The sequence below is a fragment of the Ziziphus jujuba genome, chromosome 6 (genome assembly GCF_031755915.1).
Source record: "Ziziphus jujuba cultivar Dongzao chromosome 6, ASM3175591v1".
NCBI classification, from domain to species: Eukaryota; Viridiplantae; Streptophyta; class Magnoliopsida; order Rosales; family Rhamnaceae; genus Ziziphus; species Ziziphus jujuba.
Genome location: NC_083384.1, coordinates 16007237 through 16031739, shown reverse-complemented (window position 1 = coordinate 16031739; position 24503 = coordinate 16007237). Strand labels below are relative to the sequence as shown.

The following is a 24503-nucleotide window of genomic DNA, read 5'->3' as shown; positions in this document are numbered from 1 at the left end:
CAGATTAACAAGTAGCTTTTAAGTAAAAACCCTCTACCACATGGAGAAATGAAACAGTTCAATGTATGACAAGGCTTACCATTAAAACATAAAAATGCACCTTTGAGATTTTATATAAATTATGTGACTAGAGAATGAAAATAGAACGACTTTTTCTCTATAAATGAACCAAATGAATAAGCATGGATTTTATTTTTATTTTTTTTATTATTATTATTATTTTTTTCCGTTTGTGCTTAACTAAGTCTTTTCTTCCGTAAGAACTACAACCATTCTTACAGAAAGCCTACAAGTACCCATGTGTTCCTGAAAATAAAGATGGCTTCTAGCAAAAGATGAAAAAACAAAAGATGGTTTTGTTTCATAGCAAGAGAAAAAAGAAATAGATGGTTTTGTTATGGAGAAAATAACCAACAAAACAATAATTCAGCTGTGCCTTTCATTAGTTAGGTACACACATGATACAACAACTATAACCAATCCAAACAAATGTCATATTTACATATGATGGATGCATTATATGGTCCAACTTGAAAACTCAATACCATTTTTTAGGACACCAAACAATACTCAATGGATTATGTTACCCAGGAAAGGGGTTAAATGTTACAGGACTAGTTTTAGTCCACTGACCCTTAATTGAGACAAAAGACACCACATAAAAGTCATATGATGGTAAACCCAGCTCCCAATCACCCACCAATGCTCATCTCTCACCATCACAATTGTTTCATGTCATTCAGTCGCACTCCCTACCAGTCATCTTCCCTTCAAACAAAGCCTACTGGTAGTTGTCCTAAATGTGTAGTAAATTCAGGATAATTACAGTGATGAAAAAGAAAATCAAATAGTTCTTTACATACTAAGAGCACAAAGTAATGGCCAAGTAGACCAAAACTATCACTTCTAATCTCAAAACAGAGTTATCCCTAAGGTGATACCAATTAGTTCAAACATCTAATATATTGTATCATGTATATATCGGCAAAAATGTTGACTATCAAAGGGGCTTCAACACAATAAGATAGCAGGGTATTATAAGAATTAAAAAAAAAAAAAAAAAAAAAAAAGGTGAAAAGAAAAATGTCAAACCTCAACTAACTATCTCATGGTTAGTTATGTTTCCGTTATCAGTATCATTATGGTTCAGAGTATGGTTCAATTCAAACCTATCTCACCTGCAAAAAGTTATAGAGACAGCAAATCAGGCAGCACCCAAAGCTTGTACTGTCCATTTTTTGCTCCCACTGGTATAATGTCTCTTTCATTCTCTAGAATAATATCTTGCTCGCTTAGCATTTCCCTCCTGATTAAGGCTCCTTATAAGATCTTCATAGCAACTCCAATCATTGGTCCCTCCTTTCTCCATTATTTTGCACAATATTGAATGAGCACTAAGAGTGTTCCCTGTTTCTAGAAGAGCAGCCAACACCTTATCATAGCTTGCAAAGTTGATAATACAGTCTCTCTCAAAAGAATAATCTAATATCTTGACAGCAGCAATGGTCTTCCCTTTCTCATAAAGATTGGATAAAAGATTATCAAAATTAGGAGCATATCCACTACTCATTAGTAAATCAGTTCGTCCCGATGCATTCTCAACATGACCTTTCAAGAGAAGGGCTTCCAAAATCTTAGCACACAAGTTCATGTTCTCCTTTCACCAAAAGACTTCATCTCCTCAAAAATTTTGAGTGCATCACCAACTCGTCCAACCAAAACATTTCCTTTCGACATAGTAGTATAACTTCTCACAATAGGTGCCAAATTCCATCCTTCCATCTCTGTAAACAATTTTTCTGACTCATCCATCAGTTTGAACTGATTATACCCATTAATCATCGTATTCTATGTAGCAACATCAGGTGAAATTCCCCTTGCTCTTCATATCATCATAAAACCATTTCGCAGTCTCCAATCTCATATGAGAGAAAGAAATCCCCAGAGCATAACATTGTACGAGTGCCTAGTAAGCTCTATCCCTCATTCAACATTGCATTAAAGTATCTTTTCACCAATCATTTATCATGCCCTTCGAAGAATTACCTTAAACAATGCATCATAAGATCTAACACTCCTTCCCAGCTTTACCATAATTATCAATCAGTACAACAAAAAGCTCCTCATCCCATTCCACGCCCTTCTTGGACATGTCTAATAGTATGCAATCGGGCATGGTTGAGCTTCAAAGCTTGGCCCAAAATCTCAATAATTTTCAAATGGGTCTCTGTATCGTGCTTAAACAAATTGGCACACTCTATCCACCTGAAGAACTGGTGTGCGTGTGTCCGAGTTCTTGGTACCGTGCAACATATCCTACACAAGAGAGTGATCGAATTCGGGAACCAAATCCCGAATCGAGTTGCACAGATTACATCCTCTATCTTATCTAGGTTATGATGCTTACCTTGTGGAGTTCTTTAGTACACCAAGCTCTCTGCCACATTTGGTGGGTTTAAGCTTTACGGTACATTTTGTGGGTCGGAAGCGGGAGAGGGAGGAGATAGAGTGGGCAAGGTTCTGGGATTTGGAAGACTGGGGAAGCCCTGAGACGCCATATGTAGGGTTTAGACAGAGGGCTACTACAGTTTGCCATCGACAGTAGCTTCAAACCGGTGAGACCATTATTACCAAAACTAGTGAGACCATAAGAGTGGAATTATTATTATTATTTTTATTTTATTTATTTATTTGTGTCTGTGAAATTGAAAACAGGGAACCGGGTTTTGGGTCATTTTAACATACATTTTTTTCTTTTTATTATCCAAAAAAAAAAAGTTTTTTTTTTTTTTGTTTTTTTGTTTTTTGGGGAACACATGCCGGAATGATTTTCAAGTGCTTTTTTTATTTTTATTTTAAAAAAGTTGCTTCTTATTTATTATTAACCAAAAATAATTCAATAAATTCTCTAATTATATTCTATTTTGTTTTCTTGATTTATTGATAATTACATTTTTTTTATATTTCTTTGTCTTTATAATTTAGATTTTTATATTAAACATTGAAATAACCGATTACTTTGTTTTTATATTTGTACTTGTATAGTTCTAGAAATTAAGTAATTTGTGTATTTAACATTTTGTTACTCACTAAAATAATAAAAATAAAATATCTTTATAAAAAAAGCATTGATCATTTGGTGAATTTTTATTTTTTTTTTGAAAATTTAGTTATCAAAAACTTTAAATAAAAGATCTAAATATGACTTCACAACAAATATGACTTCTTGTGACTTCTTTGTTAAATAAAATTTTGGTGGAATTTTACATAATTATATAAATGAAATCTCAATATAATTGGTATAACAACTATCATTTTTGTTCATCTTTGTTATTAAATACGAATAACAATAAAATCATAATTATTTATCAAATTTAAGCTATGTGGACCAAGGCAAGTATACTCCGTTTCTTCGCATTTGCTTTTGATACATGATCCAAGTTTTTCACATAAAGGTTGTTCTTATAGCTCCAAGAAACTAAAGCGAAACTGAATCCAGAAGTTCAATGCAGTGGGAAAAAAAATTAAAAACAAACAACAATGAAAACCAATTTTGTTTGTACACACATAGATTCTACACTTCAACCTTTGTCAATCAGTTTTTACACCTGTAGTAAGATCTCCGTGACCGATCTTGATTCTTTGCATCACCAGTGGACCTCTTCTTGTAACACAAGCATCTGGTTTGGTGGGGAGAACCAACCCATGCTACTGAACCTCTTCTGATGGTTGAACAATATCCAGTTGTAATATTCTTGAAACTGGTTCCCACAGTTTTCAGTGTTCCTTGAATCAATTTAAATTAATGAAGGTCCTAAAGGAGCTTTGGAAGTTCCAAAGTAAAATAGTTGACTTGCAAATGAGAATATCAAATGCTCAAATCTAATAAACATTATGTTTTGAGTAGAAAGTATGAACAGAATCTTAAATGGAATGGATTTGATGCAGGGGAAGGAAATTTTCAACACTTGTACTGCTGATTTTATTAGCTTTATGGTAAACTTAATCGTCTGAGAGATTCGCGGCCCAATGAACTCAAGTCCAGCATCTAGTCTGTCAAAAAACCTATATATTAAGCTTGTAATTCTTTTTATATCCTGCAAAAACTATTGTACATTTAACTAGAAAGGACAGAACCAAAAATCACTAGAGAACTTTGTTGTATAATTCTTGAACTCACTTCAATAAAGAAAATACTAAACAAGAACACACAAAATTATCGATATTTGGTCAAAATCGACCTACGTCCTCGTTACTCAAGTGTTGAGCTTCTGCACTATAGAAAAATGGTGTTTACAAGCTTAATAACAGACCATCAATGGTGGATTCACACAAGAATACCCTAACCAATACCCAAGATCCCAATACACCCATTCACTCTTCAATCTCCACAGAGATCTCTCTCAAACCCATGTTAAGAACATAAAGAAAACAAGAAAGAATGGCTCTCAAAACTCACGGGACTCTCTTCGCACAAAGCTACACATGGTCTGCAATTTTTCCCCTTTTTTGCTCTCTGTTTTTTCCTATCTGCACTAGCAAGAAGAAGACCAAATATACATATATATCCAAAACAAGAAACGGTGCGTTCAACTAACTCCAGCAGCTCCAACATGGCAAGTAACTTATGAAATATCCTTTCTGCCCTTCATTATTGCTGCAGTAAAATGATGCCATTTTGGACCTGCAAAATTCCCTTCTTTCTTCTCTTTTTAACAGCTTATAAACACATATATATAGCTGACCAGATTTGAGGATTATTTTTCTCACATATCTCCACCTAATCCTCAAATCATTCACCAAATGCAGAAACTAACAACACCATCCCAGCAATCATCAACTCTCACCAAATTCAGCCCGCTCCTACTCTGAGCAAGCTTTTGCAGGCATTGAACTTGCTCAAGGGCAGGACTTTAGTTCCCATATCAGAGGGATTAAATTCAGTTGGTATCTTCTCCAACTTAAAAACTTGCTGAGTTACCATGTCACGAATGAAGTGATACTTGACTTGAATATGTTTAGACCTCTCATGGAAGACAGGATTCTTACATAAGTGAATTGCACTCTGGCTATCAGAGTATAAAACAACCTCCCCATTAAGCACCTTCAACTCCATTAGCAATCCTTTAAGCCAAATTGCTTCCTTGGCAGCTTCAGTAGCTGCTATATACTCAGCCTCTGTTATGGACAAAGCCACAACTGGTTGTAATTGTGATTTCCAACTTATGCAATTTCCACACAAAGTAAATGCATAAGCTGAAATGGACCTTCTCTTGTCCCTATCTCCTGCATAATCTAAATCTAAATAACCATTGAGCTCAACGCTCTCTTAATTGCCTTTGTAAATCAATCCCTCATTCAAAGTCTGCTTCACATATCTAAGCAACCATTTCATAGCCTCCCAATGAGCTTTATCTGGATTTGCCATATATCGGCTAAGGACACTAATAGCATATGCTAGATCTGGCCTTGTACAAATCATTATGTACATAACTAAACCGACAGCATTGGAGTATGGAATTCTTACCATATCTTCTTTCTCTTGCTCTGTAGTAGGACATTGATCAGCTGAAAGTTTGAAGTGTCCTCTAAGTGGAACATTTACCACCTTGGCATTATCCATAGCAAATCTTGAAACCACTTTCTGCAAGTAAGAAGTTTGCAGCAGCTTCATCTCTGATTTTCTCCTATCTCTGGCAATCAAAATTCCCAAAATCTTCCTTGCTTCTCCTAGATCCTTCATATCAAATTCAGATTTAAGCAACTCCTTGACTGATTGTATCACCTTCAAATTTGGACCAGCCACCAACATGTCATCCACATAAAGGAGAAGATAGACAACTCTATCACTCATAGTATCTTTAAAATATAGGCAACTATCAAAACCACTTTTTGTAAATCCAGCTTCTACCACAAAAGAATCAAATCTATTGTACCACTGCCTTGGCGATTGTTTGAGACCATATAATGACTTCTTAAGTAAGCACACAAGCTCTCCACCTTTTTTCTTAACTTTGAAGCCTTCAGGTTGTCTCATATAGATAGTTTCTTCCAAACTTCCATGTAAAAAGGCTGTCTTTACATCAAGCTGCTCCAATTCCCAATTGAATTGAGTTACCAGAGCCAAAATGGTTCTTATTGTGGTATACTTTACAACTGGAGAGAAAATTTCATTATAATCTATCCCCTCCACTTGTGTAAAACCCTTAGCCACAAGTCTGGCTTTAAACCTCACGGGTTCAGCACTTGTAATCTCTTCTTTAACCTTATAAATCCACTGACAATCCACTATTTTCTGATCTCTAGGAGCTGGTACTAAGTCCCATGTTTTATTCTCATGAAGTGACTTCATTTCTTTTTTCATAGCTTCAATCCATTGAGTTGCTTGCTTGGACCTCACAGCCTCCAAATAAGACCTTGGTTCATTGTCTACCAAATCTTGATATGCAACCAAAGCATAGGCTATATAATCTGCATAGCTGTACCTCCTGTTGGGTTTAATTTGCCTCTTTGCTTTATCTTTTGTTAACAAATAACCAGGTGATGCTACTAATCTTTGATTCGACTTTGGAGACTGCTGTACCATTTGCTCTTCAAATGTGTCTTCATCAGAAAATGATGTGGTTGGTGTCTTTGATCCAATTAATTCACTTTCTTCATCAGCTGGCTGCCTCTCTAATTCATCAGCACCTTAATCATTATCATCACTACCTTGGTTCTCCACCTTATTGGATAATTCAAGCTGTTTCTTATCCAATTCATTCTCAGACTGTGTACCTGCAGGGTTAGTAACTTTACAAGGCATAGTATTTTCATCAAATATCACATCCCTGCTTATTATGACTTTAAAACCTGAATATTAGAGCCCACAGCCTAAATCCCTTGATACCTTGAGCATAACCTAGGAAAACACACTTCACACTTCTAGGTTCAAGCTTTCCTTCAGATTGGTGTGCATAAGCAGCACATCCAAACACTCTAAGATTATTATAATCTGGTTGCTTTCCAGACCAAACATGTTCAGGTGATTTAAACTCTAAAACAATAGATGGAGACAAATTAATCAAGTGCATGACAGTCATAACAGCTTCACTCCAAAATAAATTTGGCAATCCAAAAGACACAAGCATACATCTCACTTTATTAAGCAGTTTCCTATTCATTCTTTCAGCTACACCATTTTATTGTGGTGTGTGCTTTACTGTCCTATGCCTTAAAATACCATGGTTTTTACAAAAAATATCAAACTCATTATTACAAAACTCCAAACCATTATCAGTCCTTAAAGCTTTTACAAGTTTATTAGTTTGATTTTCAACAAGTAACTTCCATTCCTTAAACTTTGTAAAAGCTTCATCCTTGGATTTCAACAAATAAATCCATACTTTCCTAGAATGATCATCAATAATGGATAAAAAATATCTATTTCCACTTTGAGTTTGTACTTTGGCAGGGCCCCATAAATCAGCATGCACATAATCTAACACAAATTTAGCTTTACTTGTGCTTAAGTTAAAGCTCAACCTGTGTTGTTTTCCTAAAACACAATTTTCACAAAAATCAAGCTTGCTGATCATATCCTTGCCAAATACACCCTGCTTATTCAAATAATACAAACCCTTTTCACTAATATACCCAACCTATTATGCCATAGGTTTGTTTTATCCACAAAAGACCCAACAAATGCATTACTAGAATTATTAACAGTTTTACCAAGTAAAACATACAAACCGTTTTTCTTAACACCTTTCATGGCAACATATGCACCTTTAGTAATTTTCATTACACCATTTTCAGTTTTGCATGAATAACCAAAATCATCAAGCATTCCAAGAGAAATCAGATTTCTTTTTAAACTAGGAACATGTCTCACAGAAGAAAGTGTTTTCACAGTGCCATCATACATTTGTAACTGAATATCACCAATACCAACAACTTGGCATGACAGATTATTACCTAGAAGCACCTTACCACCATCACACTTAGTGTAGGATTAAAAACAACCTAAACTTGGCACATATGGAATGAGCAACCAGAGTCTAGCACCCATTCAGAGCCATTTTGTTCACAGGTGACAGCAAAAACCTCTGCTGGGTTTGATTCAGTGGAGGCCATGGCTAAGTCTCCACTTTCTTGGCTCTTTTGTTTTTCATCTATCTTTTTCTTAAAGCAACTCTTAATGAAGTGGCCTTCTTTCTTACAATAGAAACACCTTTTACCTCTAGGCCTAGACTTAGACCTGTAACTGTCTCTAGATTTGCTTCTATGGTCATTTTGACCCCAACTTCTATTGACAGTTCTGCCTCTTACACTGAGACCTTCACCTTTATTTTCAGATTTTAACTCTAAGTCACTAGATTTCAGGGCACTCACCACTATGTCTAAAGACAACTCATTCCTACCATACTTTATAGCATTCTTGACCTCTTTATATGTTTCTGGCAATGAATTAAGCAATATCACAGCATTATGTTTATCACTAAAGACAACCTTACAATTAGCAAGATCTAATATCGATCTGTTAAAAGCATAAAGATTGGTATCCAAATCTTTAACTACATCCATTTTGAAACCAAAAAATTGTTCCAGTAATAAGATTCGGTTAGGGAGAGATTTTACCAAATAGAGTTGTTCCAACTTGGTCCACATTTCAGCAGTGGTTTTGACGTCATCCACCTTCCTCAAGACGTTGTCTGAAAGATGCAAAATGATGGTGCTCATCGCATATCAATCTGTTAAAAGCATCAAGATTGGTATCCAAGTCTTTAGCTACATCCATTTTGAAACCAAAAAATTGTTCCAGTAATAAGATTCGGTTAGGGAGAGATTTTACCAAATAGAGTTGTTCCAACCTGGTCCACATTTCAGCAGTGGTTTTGACGTCATCCACCTTCCTCAAGATGTTGTCTGAAAGATGCAAAATGATGGTGCTCATCCAATTTCATCCATCTCCATCTTCTTTTCTTCAGTAACAAACTCAGAGAAGGAATTGTCAATTGCTTTGGCCACCTTCATCTGTACCAAGACTGCTCTCATTTTCTTACGCCATAAAAGGAAGTCACCCTTCCCATTGAAGACCCCAATTCCAGCTTGGCCGACATTGTTGAAGATTGAAGAAGAAAACCCCAATTTCATAATTAATTTGACCAAGAATTGACGTTGAACCCAAAGTGCAGAAAGACACGAATCAGAGAAATTTTCTTCAAGATTAGAATATGAAGGCTCTGATACCACTGTTGTAGAATTCTTGAACTCACTTCAATAAAGAAAATACTAAACAAGAACACACAAAATTACCGAGGTTCGGTCAAAATCGACCTACGTCCTCGTTGCTCAAGTGTTGAGCTTCTGCACTATAGAAAAATGGTGTTTGCAAGCTTAATAATAGACCATCAATGGTGGATTCACACAAGAATACCCAAACCAATACCCAAGATCCCAATACACCCATTCACTCGTCAATCTCCATAGAGATCTCTCTCAAACCCATGTTAAGAACACAAAGAAAACAAGAAAGAATGGCTCTCAAAACTCACGGGACTCTCTTCGCACAAAGCTACACACGGTCTGCAATTTTTCCCCTTTTTTGCTCTCTGTTTTTTCCTATCTGCACCAGCAAGAAGAATACCAAATATACATATATATCCAAAACAAGAAACGGTGCGTTCAACTAACTCTAGCAGCTCCAACATGGCAAGTAACTTATGAAATATCCTTTCTGCCCTTCATTATTGCTGCAGTAAAATGATGCCATTTTGGACCTGCAAAATTCCCTTCTTTCTTCTCTTTTTAATAGCTTATAAACACATATATATAGCTGACCAGATTTGAGGATTATTTTTCTCACAAACTTGATTAGATTATAAAGTAAACAAAACAAGTAAAGTTACCATAATTTCTATTTTCTTCTTGGTCCTCCTTTTCGATATTCAAACTGCAAAACAAGGTTACTCCTATGCTTATATAAATGAGTAGATATCTAGAAATTAGAGGAAAATAATGATATAAACTTGAAAGCATAGCTAAAGAAACCATATAGCATTCTCCATATTGGACCAGAAAATAAACCTAGTCTTACATTTATTTTTATGTGGATTCCTTTCTAAGTCCCAAGATTCTACTTGGCTCTCTGCACCATAAAATTGACAACCAGCACAATGACAGCAACTCAAGAATGTAGGCCACAGAGTGGGGTAGGCACAATCAGGGAGAAGCTGTACCAAAGAAATATTGTTAGATGTACTTTGAACCGTTACAATGTCACATTAAATAAGTTAGAACTGTTAGAAAACAAAAAAGATGATTTTAGAAAACAGAAAAGATGATTTTAGCTTTAAGCAGGATCAATCAATATTACACAAATTGTTGGGTACTGCTCCTACAGTTTGACTATTAACCAAAAGAATACATTCAAATGAATAGAATTCTGCCAGGGAATGTACTATACATGAATTTAGAACTCCAATTTAGACGGTTCTTTTTTCATTATAAAGATCTTACAATAGAAAACAAATTTGGTTTCCAAGACTAACTGCTTTTTCCCTCACCCACTTGAAATTCTCTTATTTTTCAGTGTTTCGACATAGATTCACAAGGATGAAGCATCAATGGAGTTTTTTCACCAAGGAAATTTAGACATTTTGAGGTAATTGTATGTCTTGTTTAGCTTGATCTAAATAGTAGCCTTTACTCTTTTAACTGCTTAAGCTTTTTGGGACTTATGGTAACTCGCTCCACTCAACAATCTCTCCAATCAGTTTACCCTTCACCTCCATAATAGAAATTTCCCCTCCTTCAAAAGCCCTGATATTTCTGTCCAACAAAGGGACCAATGAATACATTAGGCCGGTTAGCAACCATGCCAACTTAATATATTACCAAGACCAGCAGTATGCATGCAACATCAAAGCAAGTAAAACAGAAATTCAGAATTTCAAGGATACAGACTAATGTATAAAATTGGTATGCCAAAGCATAGAAAGGCCCCTTGGTTGGAACATGCAACACATATTTCCTTCTGGTAAAATTTTACATGATTTGACGGCCAAGCACAACCTAAATATATAAAATTTTGACTTAATGATTCATTCTACTATGTTAAGCTCCATCCTATTTTTTCCCTATTCCCTTGAATGTCACTTCGCATAATGCCTAAAAATAAATCATCGAGCATTGCTGGTTTCCAACAACTAAAATTCCACAGTGGAAAAGAAATTCAGTATGTAACAAGTTCTTTCCCTTAACATCAAGTAGCCAAAGATGGTAAACAAGACAACAAAGAGAAAGAAGTTTTGAAGAAGTATATATTAGAATTCTCCTTCCATCCCCCATTTTAGAGCAAATGAAACTATACGAATTTGTCCCTCTCTAAAAGCTTTTTTCCATGAATCAATCTCATGTTATCTTCTAACAGATCTCATTCTCTAGATATCAACTTCTTCACATATTTTATCTCGACAAACCATCACCCCAGTGTTCCTAGGATTTCATTTCTCATAGTAAAGTAGTTACCTGATTAAAAAAATGATAGCCTCCAAAGCAATTACCGCTTACTTGTCCTATGTGTACACATTAAACCTATCGAAAAGCATTAAGGAGTTCCAGGTATCGAAAAGCATTAAGGAGTTCCAGGTCGTGAAAATAGAACAAGATTTCTCAATAAATGTTGAATGGAAGAGTTACCATTGATTTAGTTTGTTAGGCAGATGCTTCTACTTTTCTCTAAGAACTACAATCACTTTTACACAAGCCTATAAGTTCCCATGTGTTCCTGAATTTAAAGACGGTTTTGCTTCCTAGCATATGATTTGAGGAAAAGGATGGTTTTGTTAAGGTGGAGACAAGAACCAACAAAGCAAGAATAACTCAGTATTGCATTTTACTTGTTAGGTACACAAATGATCCAACAGCTACATAATCCAAACAAAATGACATCTTTACTTATGATGGCCAAGTACACGTATACAGAACGGAGTCATCCCTACTGTGATGCCATTTTTAGTTCAAACATCTAAAATTAACCTGTTATTTTTTGTTCATCTTTGTTGTTACAATAATTAACTGGAAAATCAAGCATACTCTATTTCTTTACATTTCTTTTAGATTTATGAACGATGTGTTTTACATAAAGGTTGGTGTAGTAGCTCCAAGAAAGACAAGCAAGACTGAATTCGGACGGTTCAATGCAGTGGAAAAAACAAAATGAAACATTGCATTTGCTGTGTAATGATATATTATAACATTCCCCAAAAAGAAAGAAACAATTATAATGAATCCTATACCAAACAAGTTTTAGAAAAACCGTGTGCAATAATTGAAAAAGCCGTTTGTAGCTCATGGTTGGTTAGGATTACGAATTGTCTCACTTTCAGCTTTGGTTATACCATTATATTTGTTGAAGTTAGGCTAGCAACGCTTGCTTTAGAAACGGGATATATTCCTCTAAGCATCAATTGACCAAAGAAATGGATAGATATTCTTTTTCATCCAACTCAAACTAATTTAACGTTACGTGTTTGGTTATCTGGACTATAGAAAATAGTTTTCTTAAATTTTGAGAACCCATTCAAAACAAGGTTCACAAGTAGTACGTGAGGCCACATTAGGGTAATATGGATCCATTAGTTGTTGGACGAATTGTAGTGCTTTAGAGATCAGTTTTTGTCTGGTGTGCTGGTTCTCTTCAGCAGAACTTAATTGGTTCCTTACTTATATTGGTTCTTTTTGCAAACGAGACTTTTTTTTTTTTTTTTTTTTTTTTTTTTTTTTTTTTTTGTTTTCAATGGATCAAATCCACCAATGGTAGTCATCATAGGAACTGTAAATTTCATATCTTAGAATGTTTCTGTCCGGGACTGTCGACCTTTATATAAAATGTACCCATCATAGCAGATTTGGATACGTTATTGATTTTACTATTTTGAAAGTTGGCTCTAGTTTTTTTTTTTTTTCTTTTTTTGTCATAATAAATTATTTATTCATGTGCGTAAGAATTAGTTTGATATGTTTTGTAATTTCTCTATATCAATTTGAGCCCCTGATTTGACAATATGTAGTTGTAGATCATAAGTTGAACACATATAAATTGTTGGTTAATTCTAATGATATACAGTTGCCAATCATAAGTTGAACAAATATAAATTGTTGGTTAATTCTAATGATATATAGTTTGGCAATGCACAATGTACTTTTGAATTTCAATAATTAAATTTTTGGATCTTTAATATTTTTTTTAGTATAAATATTTATGTGGTATTAAAGTTTCGGTGTGGTTCGAATTTCGAAGTCATGCGTGTGAACTCCACTTTTTGCTTTTTCATGAAGTAAAAGCCGCGTTCATCTATTAGTCTGAACTCTATGGTCTAACAATATTACGTAGAAAATATGCCTACTGAATTCGGTGGGACATTCAAAGAAGAAGACAAGCAATTGCGATGGACTTTACCCAAAAAAATAAATAAATAAATAAATAATGCACTTATTAATTTTTATCTTTTTACTAATTAGAGAGAAGTATCTCATTTACAAAACAAGTCAACCGAGTCAACATGCAGTTAAATCGTCTTATTTTATCTATTTTTTCAGCGGAGTTGTAAAGAGAAATTAAGAGTACGGTGGCACATTCGAGGAAGGTGACAAGCAATTTCTACCCCTTATTAGTTTTTCTTTTTCTTTTCTTTTTGTTGGAGAAAAAAAATTCTTTTATATAATTACAAATGAGTCAACCGAGCCAATACCTGATTAAGTTCTATTTTTGCTTCTTGATTAAGTTCTCTTATTGTTTCTTCGAAGGTTCAAGGAAAAAGATATGAAGCTTCTTCCACCTACTTTTTATCTTGCGCCCCAAACAAGGGAAGCAGAGCATTATGGAATCGGAATTGGAGAAGAGAAAGCTTGGTAATTTACCACCATCTTCCTCTTCTCTTTTTTTTTTTTTTTTTTTTTTTGACTGAGTTATTTATATATGGTCTTGAGCTTAAAACCCAGAAATGATAATAAAGGGCCATTTAGAATAGAGAGTTAGGATTATATAAGCAAAGAGAAATTAAGAGGATGGTGGATTGGGGTTCTGAGCTAATTAGGAGGTACAAACAGAGCTTTTTCTATCATGAGCTTACTCATCTATCTGTATATATTTATATATAAATATAAGGGAGATTCTATTTGCACTAATTCACTTGTGGATTTGCAGGTTATAAATTAACATGGTTGCTTCTCCTTCTTCTTCGTCTTCCAAAGAAAAATACGACGTGTTTCTCAGTTTCAGAGGTGAGGATACCCGTGGTTTTATCGGATATCTTTATGAGGCTTTGTGTCAAAAGTGTATCCACACCTACAAGGATGATCAAACCCTTGAAAGTGGCCATGAAATTTCACCGACACTTATGAAGGCGATTTAAGAATCTAAGATTTACATAATAGTTTGTCTGAAAATTTTGCATTTTCCACATGGTGCTTGGATGAATTGGTGCAAATACTTGAATGCAAGAGAAATGACAATGGGAAAATTGTCATACCCATTTTTTATGACATAGATCCATCCAATGTACGGAAACAGTTGGGCGGCTACGCAGTAGCATTTGGTGAACATGAACAACGATTTAGGGACAAAATGGAGAAGGTGCAGCAGTGGAGGGTTGCTCTGGAACAAGTGTCTAATCTGTCCGGTCTTGATTCAAAGAATTTTGGGTGACTTTCTATCTTACTAGTTAATAAAATAGTTAATAACATTTTGTTAAAGAGATTAACATTGTTTAAATATTTTTCTTGTTCTAATTATTGTTATAGTTAGTTCCTCGGCATCGCTCCCTCAGAAATTAGTGTATTATAAAATATTTTGTTTAGTAACAATTATTTTTTATTGTCTACAGATCTTAATGATATATATATATATATATACATATATATATATATATATATTATCGAGTCACAAATTTATAATTTCAGTGTCAATTTTTACATTTGAAAGAAAGAATTCTGTCACTAAATAGATTTCTTGCAGTGTTATCTTCCAATGCTATTGTCTAGCTTGCAGCTTTCTCTACAATTTCTCTCACATGAAACAGGATAAATTTTAGTGATGTGTCGCTGCAAAACTATATCCATGCATATACATTAAGGGTCAAATATAGGTTTATATGGTCTCTGTTTTCCTTCACCCACCCCCTTCTTTAAGGCAATCAACCAAACATAGTAACATTTTGGATTATTAATTTCATAGTCTATAAACTATAAATTATTTCTACATGATTTTTGGATGCTTCTATTTGACATCATTTCTATATCTGTTCACATAATTACTATGGTCATCTACGTACCTCGTATAAATTCTTATGTTCTTCAAAATTGTTAGGTTGTATATTTAATTGAAAATTCAAATAGCAAATTAAGTTTTTAGGTAATTATATATTTGTTATGCCTGAACTATAACCGATTTTTTTTTTTTCCACCTAATCAAAATCCCCTTATTACTATCTATTGAACAATACTATTTCTTTTTGTCAAATCAATGTAATTGATAATTAACATTTAAATAAGTAGTGAAAATCCTCTCCAAAAAAAGAAGAAAAAAAAGAAGAAGAAATAATTCGGCATTGAAACTTGTGGGATATATTATGTGAGAGAAAGAGTGGTATATCTAGGGAAGCAAACAATAAAATGCAATTAGCTGACATTTTTAAAAAGCAGGATTACAGTGGATATTGGATACAACTATTATTTTCAGTTTGCAATGTGTTTAGTGCAATCCCAGACTTTTAAAAAAAAAAAAAATACATCAATAAATTATATATTAATATTTTATACTTTTAAAAAATCATATAGTAACATATTTTTTTATGTTGCTGTAGCTTTTATGGTTTGATACATATAGGATTAAACTATTAATTAAGTCATTCATATTTTAATTCATGAGTTAACATTAATTAAATTTTGTTAAACTAATTTATAATTATACATATATTTGTGCAATTACATATAATAGTTAAATTTTGTGTAATAATATTTAAATTAATTATAAATATTTTTCAAACTGCAAGAAGTATATGTTAAATTAATTTATACTATTTATCTAATTAATAGAGGTTAGTTAATATGATTAAATTTGTAGAAGAAAGAAAACTAATCATATAATAAAATATATTTAATAATCATTTTTTGTTATCAAATAAAACTAATTAGATATGATGCTCAATTTTTTTGGATGTTATATTGTATATTATTTTAAATTATGTAATATTTTTGCAAGGAAAAAATGAGGAATCCACTAATTTAATTTAAGTAATTTAACTATACTGTATTGTGAAAAAAAATTTTAGAAAAAAAACTATACAATAAATTAATTTTTTTGCATTAAAAAAGAAAGTAAACTCATTCTAAGAATAAATTTAGACAACTAAAATTTATGAAGGAAACGACAAAATTACAAAATTTGACAACCATATGCTGTATCAGGTACATTGCACATATTAAAATTACTAAAAAATAGACAGAAAATAATTTAAAGATAATTTATCAAAAATTAAAATCTAAGAACTAAAGTACTAAAAAAATCAAAAACTAAAGTGCAATTTTGGATATAATTCAGGCTAACTGGGCCATTTACTAGACCTGGTAATTTGGTTTATGACACGGTGACACGACTCGAAAACAACACGGAATAAATGGGTTTTGATTTATTATAAATGGGTTCGGGTCATAATCGGATCAACCCGTTTAACACGGATATTAATCGTGTTATTTTCGGATTGATCTGTTTAACTCGAAATTGATCCGTTACGACCCATTTATTAAACGTGTCAGTTTCAACTCAATACGATTATACACCTATTACAACCCATTTAAATTTAATTTTAAACTAATATTTTATCACTAATATAATATTTAATAACTAAAAACTATTATAAAAATACTTTTCTATTACTAATTTTTTAAAAACAAAAAATACATCTTTAATAAAACAAAAACATAAAAATAAAAAAAAAAAAATTTTTTTTTCAGGTTAATAGGTTAATTTTCGGGTTAACGGGTTAATAGGTTAGTTTTCGGGTTAATATGTCAATTTCAGGTTAACGGGTTAATAGGTCAACACGACCCGTTAAAATAATCGTGTTAAACGGGTCGTGTCGTGTTGACCTGTTTATAAACAGGTCGGGTTAGTGTTTTAAGTACCTGACACGATTACTAAATGGATCGTGTTCAGGTTAGGTATTTTAGACACGATTATTAAACGGGTTGACACGAACACGACCCACGAACACGAATTGCCAGGTATACCATTTACCCAAGTCCTTTATTATTATTATTATTATTATTATTATTATGATTACCTCTAAATAGTTCAAAACATATTAGATCAATATCCTTTGACAGACTAGATGATAATAATAATAATAATAATTACTAGTTAATAAGTTTAGGTTTTAGTTCCATCTGGGTCTAGTATTAAAATTTCCTCCACAATTTATAAAAATAAAAGAACCGCCAAGTGATAAAATTTTGACCATTAAGTGCATATAGAAAATGAACAACACCGACCAGCAACTGTATGTAGGCCTGATTCGTAACTTGTCTTGGACTGCACTACTTCTCTTGACCGGCCAGGACTTGATAAAACTTTTATTTAGTTCTGTAATATGTTTTATAATATGTTTGGTTTATAATATGTTTGGTGTGGTATCGACTAAGAAAAATTCAATAAATTATATGATAATATTTTATATTTAGAAAATCATATAACAGCATTTTTTTATATTGGTATAATTTTATGTTTTTTTATATTTGATTAAACTTTGATTTTTATATAAAAAATAAACTATTAAATACTATTTAATTAAGTGGTTGATATTTAATTTATTAATTAGTATTAACTAAATTCGTTTAAATTAAATTGTAATTACATATATAAATATATGTGCTCTATTACATGTAATGGTTAATATACTTGGTAATAATATTTGAATATAAATTACAAATATTTTTAAATTGCAAGAAGTATATATTAAATTCCTATTGACTCTCTTAAAAGGTTGACTAATGTGAACAAATTTTTAGAAGTATGAAAAGTAATTATATAATGAAATATATCTAATTATTATTTATGCTACAAATAAAATTAATTAGATATAATATTTACCTTTAATTTTTTTTTATACAAACGTTTACTTTTATTTGGACATTATATTATATGTTCGATTGAAGTTATTTAATTATATAATAAAGTGTATTGTAAAAATAAATAAATAAATAAACTGCTGTTATAAACCATACAATGAACTCATTCCTTATTACACCCCCCCCCCCCCCCCCCCGCCCCAAAAAAAAAAAAAAAATGGAAATAATTTGAACTACTAAAGTTTGTATGGGTTGATAATCTCTAGATTCTAAATTCCATGAAGTGCTTGGTCTTGTAAGTGCATTTAAAAAAAGAACGGACATGGTAAACAATGCTTTCGTTTTGAAAGTGATAAAAGACTTTATACAATATACTAAAAACTAAAATCAATTAAGAACACTATTCAATCGATAAGAACAAGTATAAATATTGAATAAAAATTCAAATAATCTAGATATATGATAAATATATTGAGTATTGAAACTATTTGTATTTATTTCTTTTAAATATCTAAACTTATATTAAAGGTCTTCTGTTTCTAACAATTTGTAATTGATTTTTTGTTTTTTTTGTTAGATCTGAGTGCGAGTTAGTTCAAACAGTTGTTAAAGACATGTTATTGAAATTGCATAAATACCAACTGACAAATTGTGGACATCTCTTTGGAATTGAAGAGCCTATTAAAACGATTGAGTCGTTATTAAGCATTGGCTAAACGGGTGTTCGCATGATAGGCATTTGGGGCATGGGTGGCATTGGTAAGACCACCCTTTCCAACATTGTATTTCTAAAATTTGCATATCATTTCGATGCTTGTTGCTTTATTAAGGATAATCAAGAAGCAGGTGATGGAATGGACAATTTGAGATATAAAATTTTTTGTGATTTATTTAAGGGTGAAAATCTTCTACGAACCGACACCCTAGCTATAGGACCAAGTTTTATTCAAGATAGATTAAGTTGGAAAAAGGTCTTTATTGTTATAGATGGTTTGAAAGGAAGAACATCCAAATTTGATGATTTATTTGGAGGGTATCAATTTGGCAATGAAAGTCGAATCATTGTCACAAGTAGAGATAAGCAACTGCTTAGAGCAAAGGCTACTTCAATCTCGAGTTGAAGGGGTTACAACCCTATGATGCCCTTAAGCTCTTCTGTTTACATGCTTTTGGACCAAATTCACTTGCAACAGGTTATGAGGCTTTAATAGAAAGAGTTGCATGTTATGCAAAGGGCAATCCATTAGCTCTTAAAGTCTTGGGTTCTTCCTTAAAATCCAAAAGCATTGAAGAATGGGATAGTGCATTGGATAAGCTGAAAACATAACCGGATCCTGACATTAAAAAAGTGTTGAGAATAAGCTTTGACGGATTAGGTGACAAAGGCATCCAGGATATATTTCTTGACATGGCATGCTTCTTTACTTATAAAGTGCGTGGATACTATGTAGAAAGCATATTAAATCGCACTGAGCATTCTGATGCAGCAATAGGAATAAGTGCTCTCATTGATAAATCCTTACTAAAAGAAGAATGGGAAGGCAAGACAATTCAGAAGGAGAAGTTTTGAAAATGCATGACTTACTACGACAAATGGGTCAGGGGATTGTTTTTGACGAAAACAAAGATCCAGTAAATCGTAGTAGACTATGGAATGTCAAGGATGTCTGCCGTGTATTGGAAAGAAAAGAGGTAAGTGCAAATACATATTGATTTGTCCATATAAATATTTTAGTTACTAAAATTCTCTTCATATTTAAATAGTATCCTTATATATGACAATGGTTGTCAAGGAACATTTACAATTGAAAGCATATTATTGAATCTGGAAGACCTTACAAAGGATGTGAAAATGAGCCCTACAGCATTCTCAAAGATGGACAATCTGCGATTTCTTAAAATAACACATTTCTATGCCGGCAGAAATGACATTGATTACATCGAAGAAGAAGTGCGCAAAAGGTTACATTGTCCTAATGGGCTTGAGTCATTTGCTTCTTATGAGAGAAGATATTTTCATTGGGACTTCTACCCTTTGAAATATTTGCCAGATGATTTAAGTACAGAGAATCTTGTTGTACTTATTATGCGTGGTAGCCAACTTGAGCTGCTTTGGAATGCAGACCAGGTATGCGTGTTTAATTTAGTAATATAAATATATGTTGTATTAGAGATGCAGAGATGCAGTATTGTTTAATTAAAAAGTAGATGCATAATCTTGTTGTTTTATTTATTTATTTATTGTGACCGATAGCCACTTGAGCTCGAGAAGTTAAAGGAGATCGATCTTAGTTTTTCTAAGCACCTTATTCAAATACCAAACTTGTCTCTAGCTATAAATCTTCAAGATATACATCTTCAAGATTGCACAAGTTTGGTTCATATTCCTCCATTTTTTCATAATCTCAACAAGCTTCGGTCTCTAGATATGACAAATTGCAAAAATCTGGAATATGGCATAGAAAACCTTCCAAATAGCCTAAGAGATTTAACAATGGATGGGACAGCAATTAAAAGGCTACCAGAAAGCATTTGGGAGTTGAAATATCTGAAAAGGCTGCGTCTTCTTCGTTGCACAAATCTGAGAAAGATTTCAGAAATCTCGAATAATATGGAGTGCCTGGTTGAAATTATCTTAGGTAAAACAAAGATTGAAGGGCTACCCAAGTCATTTGAAAATCTAACGGCACTCCAAGGGTTAGGTCTTGTAAGGTGCCATAAGATTAAGTTTCTCCCAAACAGCCTGTGTAAATTATTGCGTCTTGAAAAGTTGATTCTTGCGAAGTGTTCATCACTTGAAGAATTGCCTCCACTTCCACATGGTTTGGACTATTTGAATATAACAAGTTGTAAGAGATTGAAATCAATAGCAGAGCTTCCATTATCTCTACGTCATTTGAAAGCAGAGGATTGCAGATCGTTGGAGACAATATCAAGTCGATGGTCTCCACCCAATCATGATTACAATTATTTGTTTACGAATTGTCTAAAATTGGATGAGGACACACGCAACAACGTAATTGTTAAGCTAACATGCCTTCTTTCATCGCCCCGTCCAGATGATGTATGTATATTTCTCTCTCCCTATATATATCTATATATATATATATATGATTTTATTCACCAAAAAAAAAATATACATATATATATATATATATATGATTTTTTTTTAGTGACTTGGGTATCAATTTCTTCTCCATATATGACCAGGTGCGGTATTTTAGTCATATCCTGTATCCAGGATGTGAAATCCCAGAATGGTTCAGCTATCGAACTGATGGTGGGAATTCAGTTGACATCCATCTTCCTGAAAATTGGTTTGAACTGCCATTGAGATTTGCCTTTTGCATTGTTTTTTATGGGTTGTGTAGTAAAAATGGTTCTCTAGGTTTCTCTTCTTATTGAAAAATAAGCCTTTAAATAGGCTTTGAAAGAAACAAAATAAACCCTAAAAACCCTAGGTAAAACCGGCCACACACATAAAGAAACCTAGTTGGCCGAAACTATACTTCCTTTCCTAATCTAAGTTTGATTAATTAATTCCTTTATATTAAATTAGGAATTAATTAATTTACAATGGAAAGAATAAAATAAAAACCTTCCTAAAGTTATTTGTCCAGAGAATAAATAAATAAAAGCCAAAAGTAATGGTAGTTTCCTAAAACAAAAAGTAAAGACAAATTAGGAAACTAAAAATGGTAATTTCGGCTATGTTGGTAATGACCCTTCTTTGATCCAATTGGACTCCAAATCAGCTCCAATAGTCTTTGTGGAATGCTAAATAAGCTTATTGTGAAGTTCCTCATGTTGCCCTTGCTTGGAAGTATGAGAAAAGGCTAATACAGTAAAATACAGTAAAGCCAGCAAGGAATACAGCAAATCCGGCCTTTTCTTCCCCTTGTGTGCAAACCACCTTATTGGTCGGCTTTGAAGCTGATTTGGCTGGTTTCTATGACTCATCCTCCATATGAATTGAACCCATAAGGATGGGGTTCCAATTCATACAACCTGACCTCCATATTGTCACAAAAAAGGTCACCCTGGCCCGTTTTGGCTTCTATTGCTTGTATGAGTAAAACAGGCCTTGGTTCTTTAGATATGGCCAACCCCTCTTGACTATGACTTATTCCTTGTATGAAGACACCAAGATTGTCCTTGAACTTCTTGACTTGGGCCCTAGTGATCGGTCCCACCTTCATTTGTATTGGGTCAGCACCCCAGCGGATTGTCGGTTGAACAGTCTCGGGTCGATTCGCATCACTTTTGCATTGTTTTTTATGGGTTGTGTAATAAAAATGGTTCTCTAGGTTTGAATTTGGAATACGGATTCAATTTCAAAACCAACACTATTAACAGTGATGACTGTCTTTACAGTTATTATTGTAACTGGTTCACCTTTCGTATTGATAGAGCCATTGATAGAGATCATGTGTATATTTTTCCCACGATTGAGTTAAAGCCTAGATTGTCAGAAGTGTTTGGGCCAAACTGGTCCTCCATCTATAGCAACATTACCGAGGCTTCTTTCCGACTATCTTTCCACGGTCAGAAGGATCAGTATGGGCCTGTGATAAAAAAGATTGGGTTTCGGTTCTGTATGCTGACAGGGGGTTTGAGGAACTAAATGTAGACAACGGCAACCCACTTCCTCACAACAATTCCAAGAGAATCAAGTTTATGGGATAATATATTACCGCATCTCTTCCAAATGAATAAGGTAATTAATCATTTTACATATGTTGTTATACTTTAGTATACACACACACACACACACACACACACACACACACATATATATATATATATATATATTTACAAATTAATAATACTTTTGAATTTACCTAGTGAGATCTGAATAAAAAATAACTGAAAAAAAAAAAAGTAAAATCTCTCAAATATTTGTATATTTAGAAGGCTTTTTCTGGTTGTTTGGAGCATATATTCTATAGGAAAACGTATACAATACATGTTCAGTTTTCTGATTTTGTTTCTATTGTCTTCAAATGTTTGATAAAATATGCTAGAAATGATAGTTTAATTATTTTCCCTTGTAATATTTTGCCTTATTACATTCCAAAACATTTGATCAACTGTTTTTTGGCAGAAATATACTAAAGGCTTGGGTGGAGGCCTTCAGAAAGAGAGTGAGCATGAAGAACAGGATTAACGATTGTGGAAGTGATGAAGAAGATTGCCATTCCTATTGGGAGACTCTTGAGGAGCTCTGAAAGATTATGTGCTCTTGGAACTGAACCATTAGTTTTTTTGATCGGAAAAAGCTGACCAGCCAGCAATGGCAAGGGAGGTGGGTTTTGAGAGTTGAGTTTTTCTTTGTTATACAAGTGAGTGGAGTGGAGGGAAAAGAAACATTCATAAGGGACATGTTCGGTAATCTTCCTAAGCATTATAGTAATTTAAATGAACAGTCAAGCATGCTTTAATTTGCTTATTTTGTTTCTTAAATTTAAATTTAAAATCAGAAAGGACAAAACAAAAAAACAAAAAAATAGGTTTACAAGGATATATATTATAAACTTCTCAAACTATAAAATGTCAATTCGAAAATTTTAATTAATTAATATTATTTTAATATAAATTCTTAAAAATAAAAAATTTAACCTGCAAAATTAATAAATATTAATCATTGTGGAACTTCCACATTTACTGCTCAAATTTGTATAAATTACAGACTTACATTTAATTTTAACAAACTGTATAAAATTAAATATTTGAATTTCAATTCCAAATAATAATACTAAATAAATAAACAAATAAAACAAAATAAAAATAAAACAAAAAAAAAAAGAAAGAAAGAAAGAAAGAAAGAGAGAAGCAGCTGTAGATCACTAGACCTCAAAAAAAGAAGTCCAATGGAAAAGTCACTGTTTCCCTTTGGCAATATTACCAAACATGGTCATTTCTTTCTTTCCGTACAAATTAAATTCGAACGTTCATTTATATCTCGAGCTGATATAAGCAATTACATCATATAATATAAATATACATATATAATATCATTTTATTTAAAAAGAAACAATTATAATAAATTTTCATAACTTTATGTCATTTGTTTCCTTTTAGCTTTTGTTGGTATTTATAATTTTATGACATTAATTTCCTCACTCAAAATATCCCTAAAATGATAGACTTCGTGGAACAAATAATACCGAAACTGAACCTTCCTGCTCAAACGTACATAGTAGCTGACAGACATACTCACAAGCAGCTTTTAAGTAAAAACCCTTGACTACATGAAAACTGAAACAGTACAATGTATAACAAGGCTTTTCTATTAATACATAAAAACGGAACCTTGAGATTTTATATCAATTACACGACTAGATAAAATTTTGGGTTGTCAAAACGAAACTAGTTTTTTCTCTATAAATAAA

The 24503-nt window shown here is 32.8% G+C and overlaps 2 protein-coding genes and 1 long non-coding RNA gene across 15 annotated transcripts in view; 2 read left to right on the top strand and 1 right to left on the bottom strand.

Annotated features, from left to right (window-relative positions):
• LOC107403301 (uncharacterized) overlaps positions 1-24503 on the bottom strand; it is a 158817-nt gene that overhangs the window by 7014 nt on the left and 127300 nt on the right. For 6 of the 13 annotated variants that reach the window (XR_009639335.1, XR_009639338.1, XR_009639337.1 and 3 more), the window contains exon 1: positions 1179-2655. The exons of 1 other annotated variant lie outside the window; for it this stretch is intronic. The gene's annotated coding sequence lies outside the window, so the exon portion shown is untranslated. Of the gene's footprint in view, positions 1-1178; positions 2657-24503 lie in introns of those variants that run through there. 6 more of the 13 variants (XR_009639340.1, XR_009639342.1, XR_009639339.1 and 3 more) reach the window with 2 other exon arrangements.
• LOC132804284 (uncharacterized) lies at positions 13904-14865 on the top strand. The gene is made up of 2 exons (XR_009639417.1): positions 13904-14084; positions 14192-14865. It is a non-coding gene; the product is annotated as an uncharacterized LOC132804284 (long non-coding RNA).
• On the top strand, positions 19645-23339 carry LOC125418862 (disease resistance-like protein CSA1). Its single transcript, XM_060817904.1, has 6 exons — positions 19645-19803; positions 19955-20239; positions 20366-21175; positions 21322-21499; positions 22419-22668; positions 23216-23339. The coding sequence occupies exons 1-6, from the start codon at positions 19645-19647 to the stop codon at positions 23337-23339; spliced, it is 1806 nt and encodes a 601-aa protein (XP_060673887.1).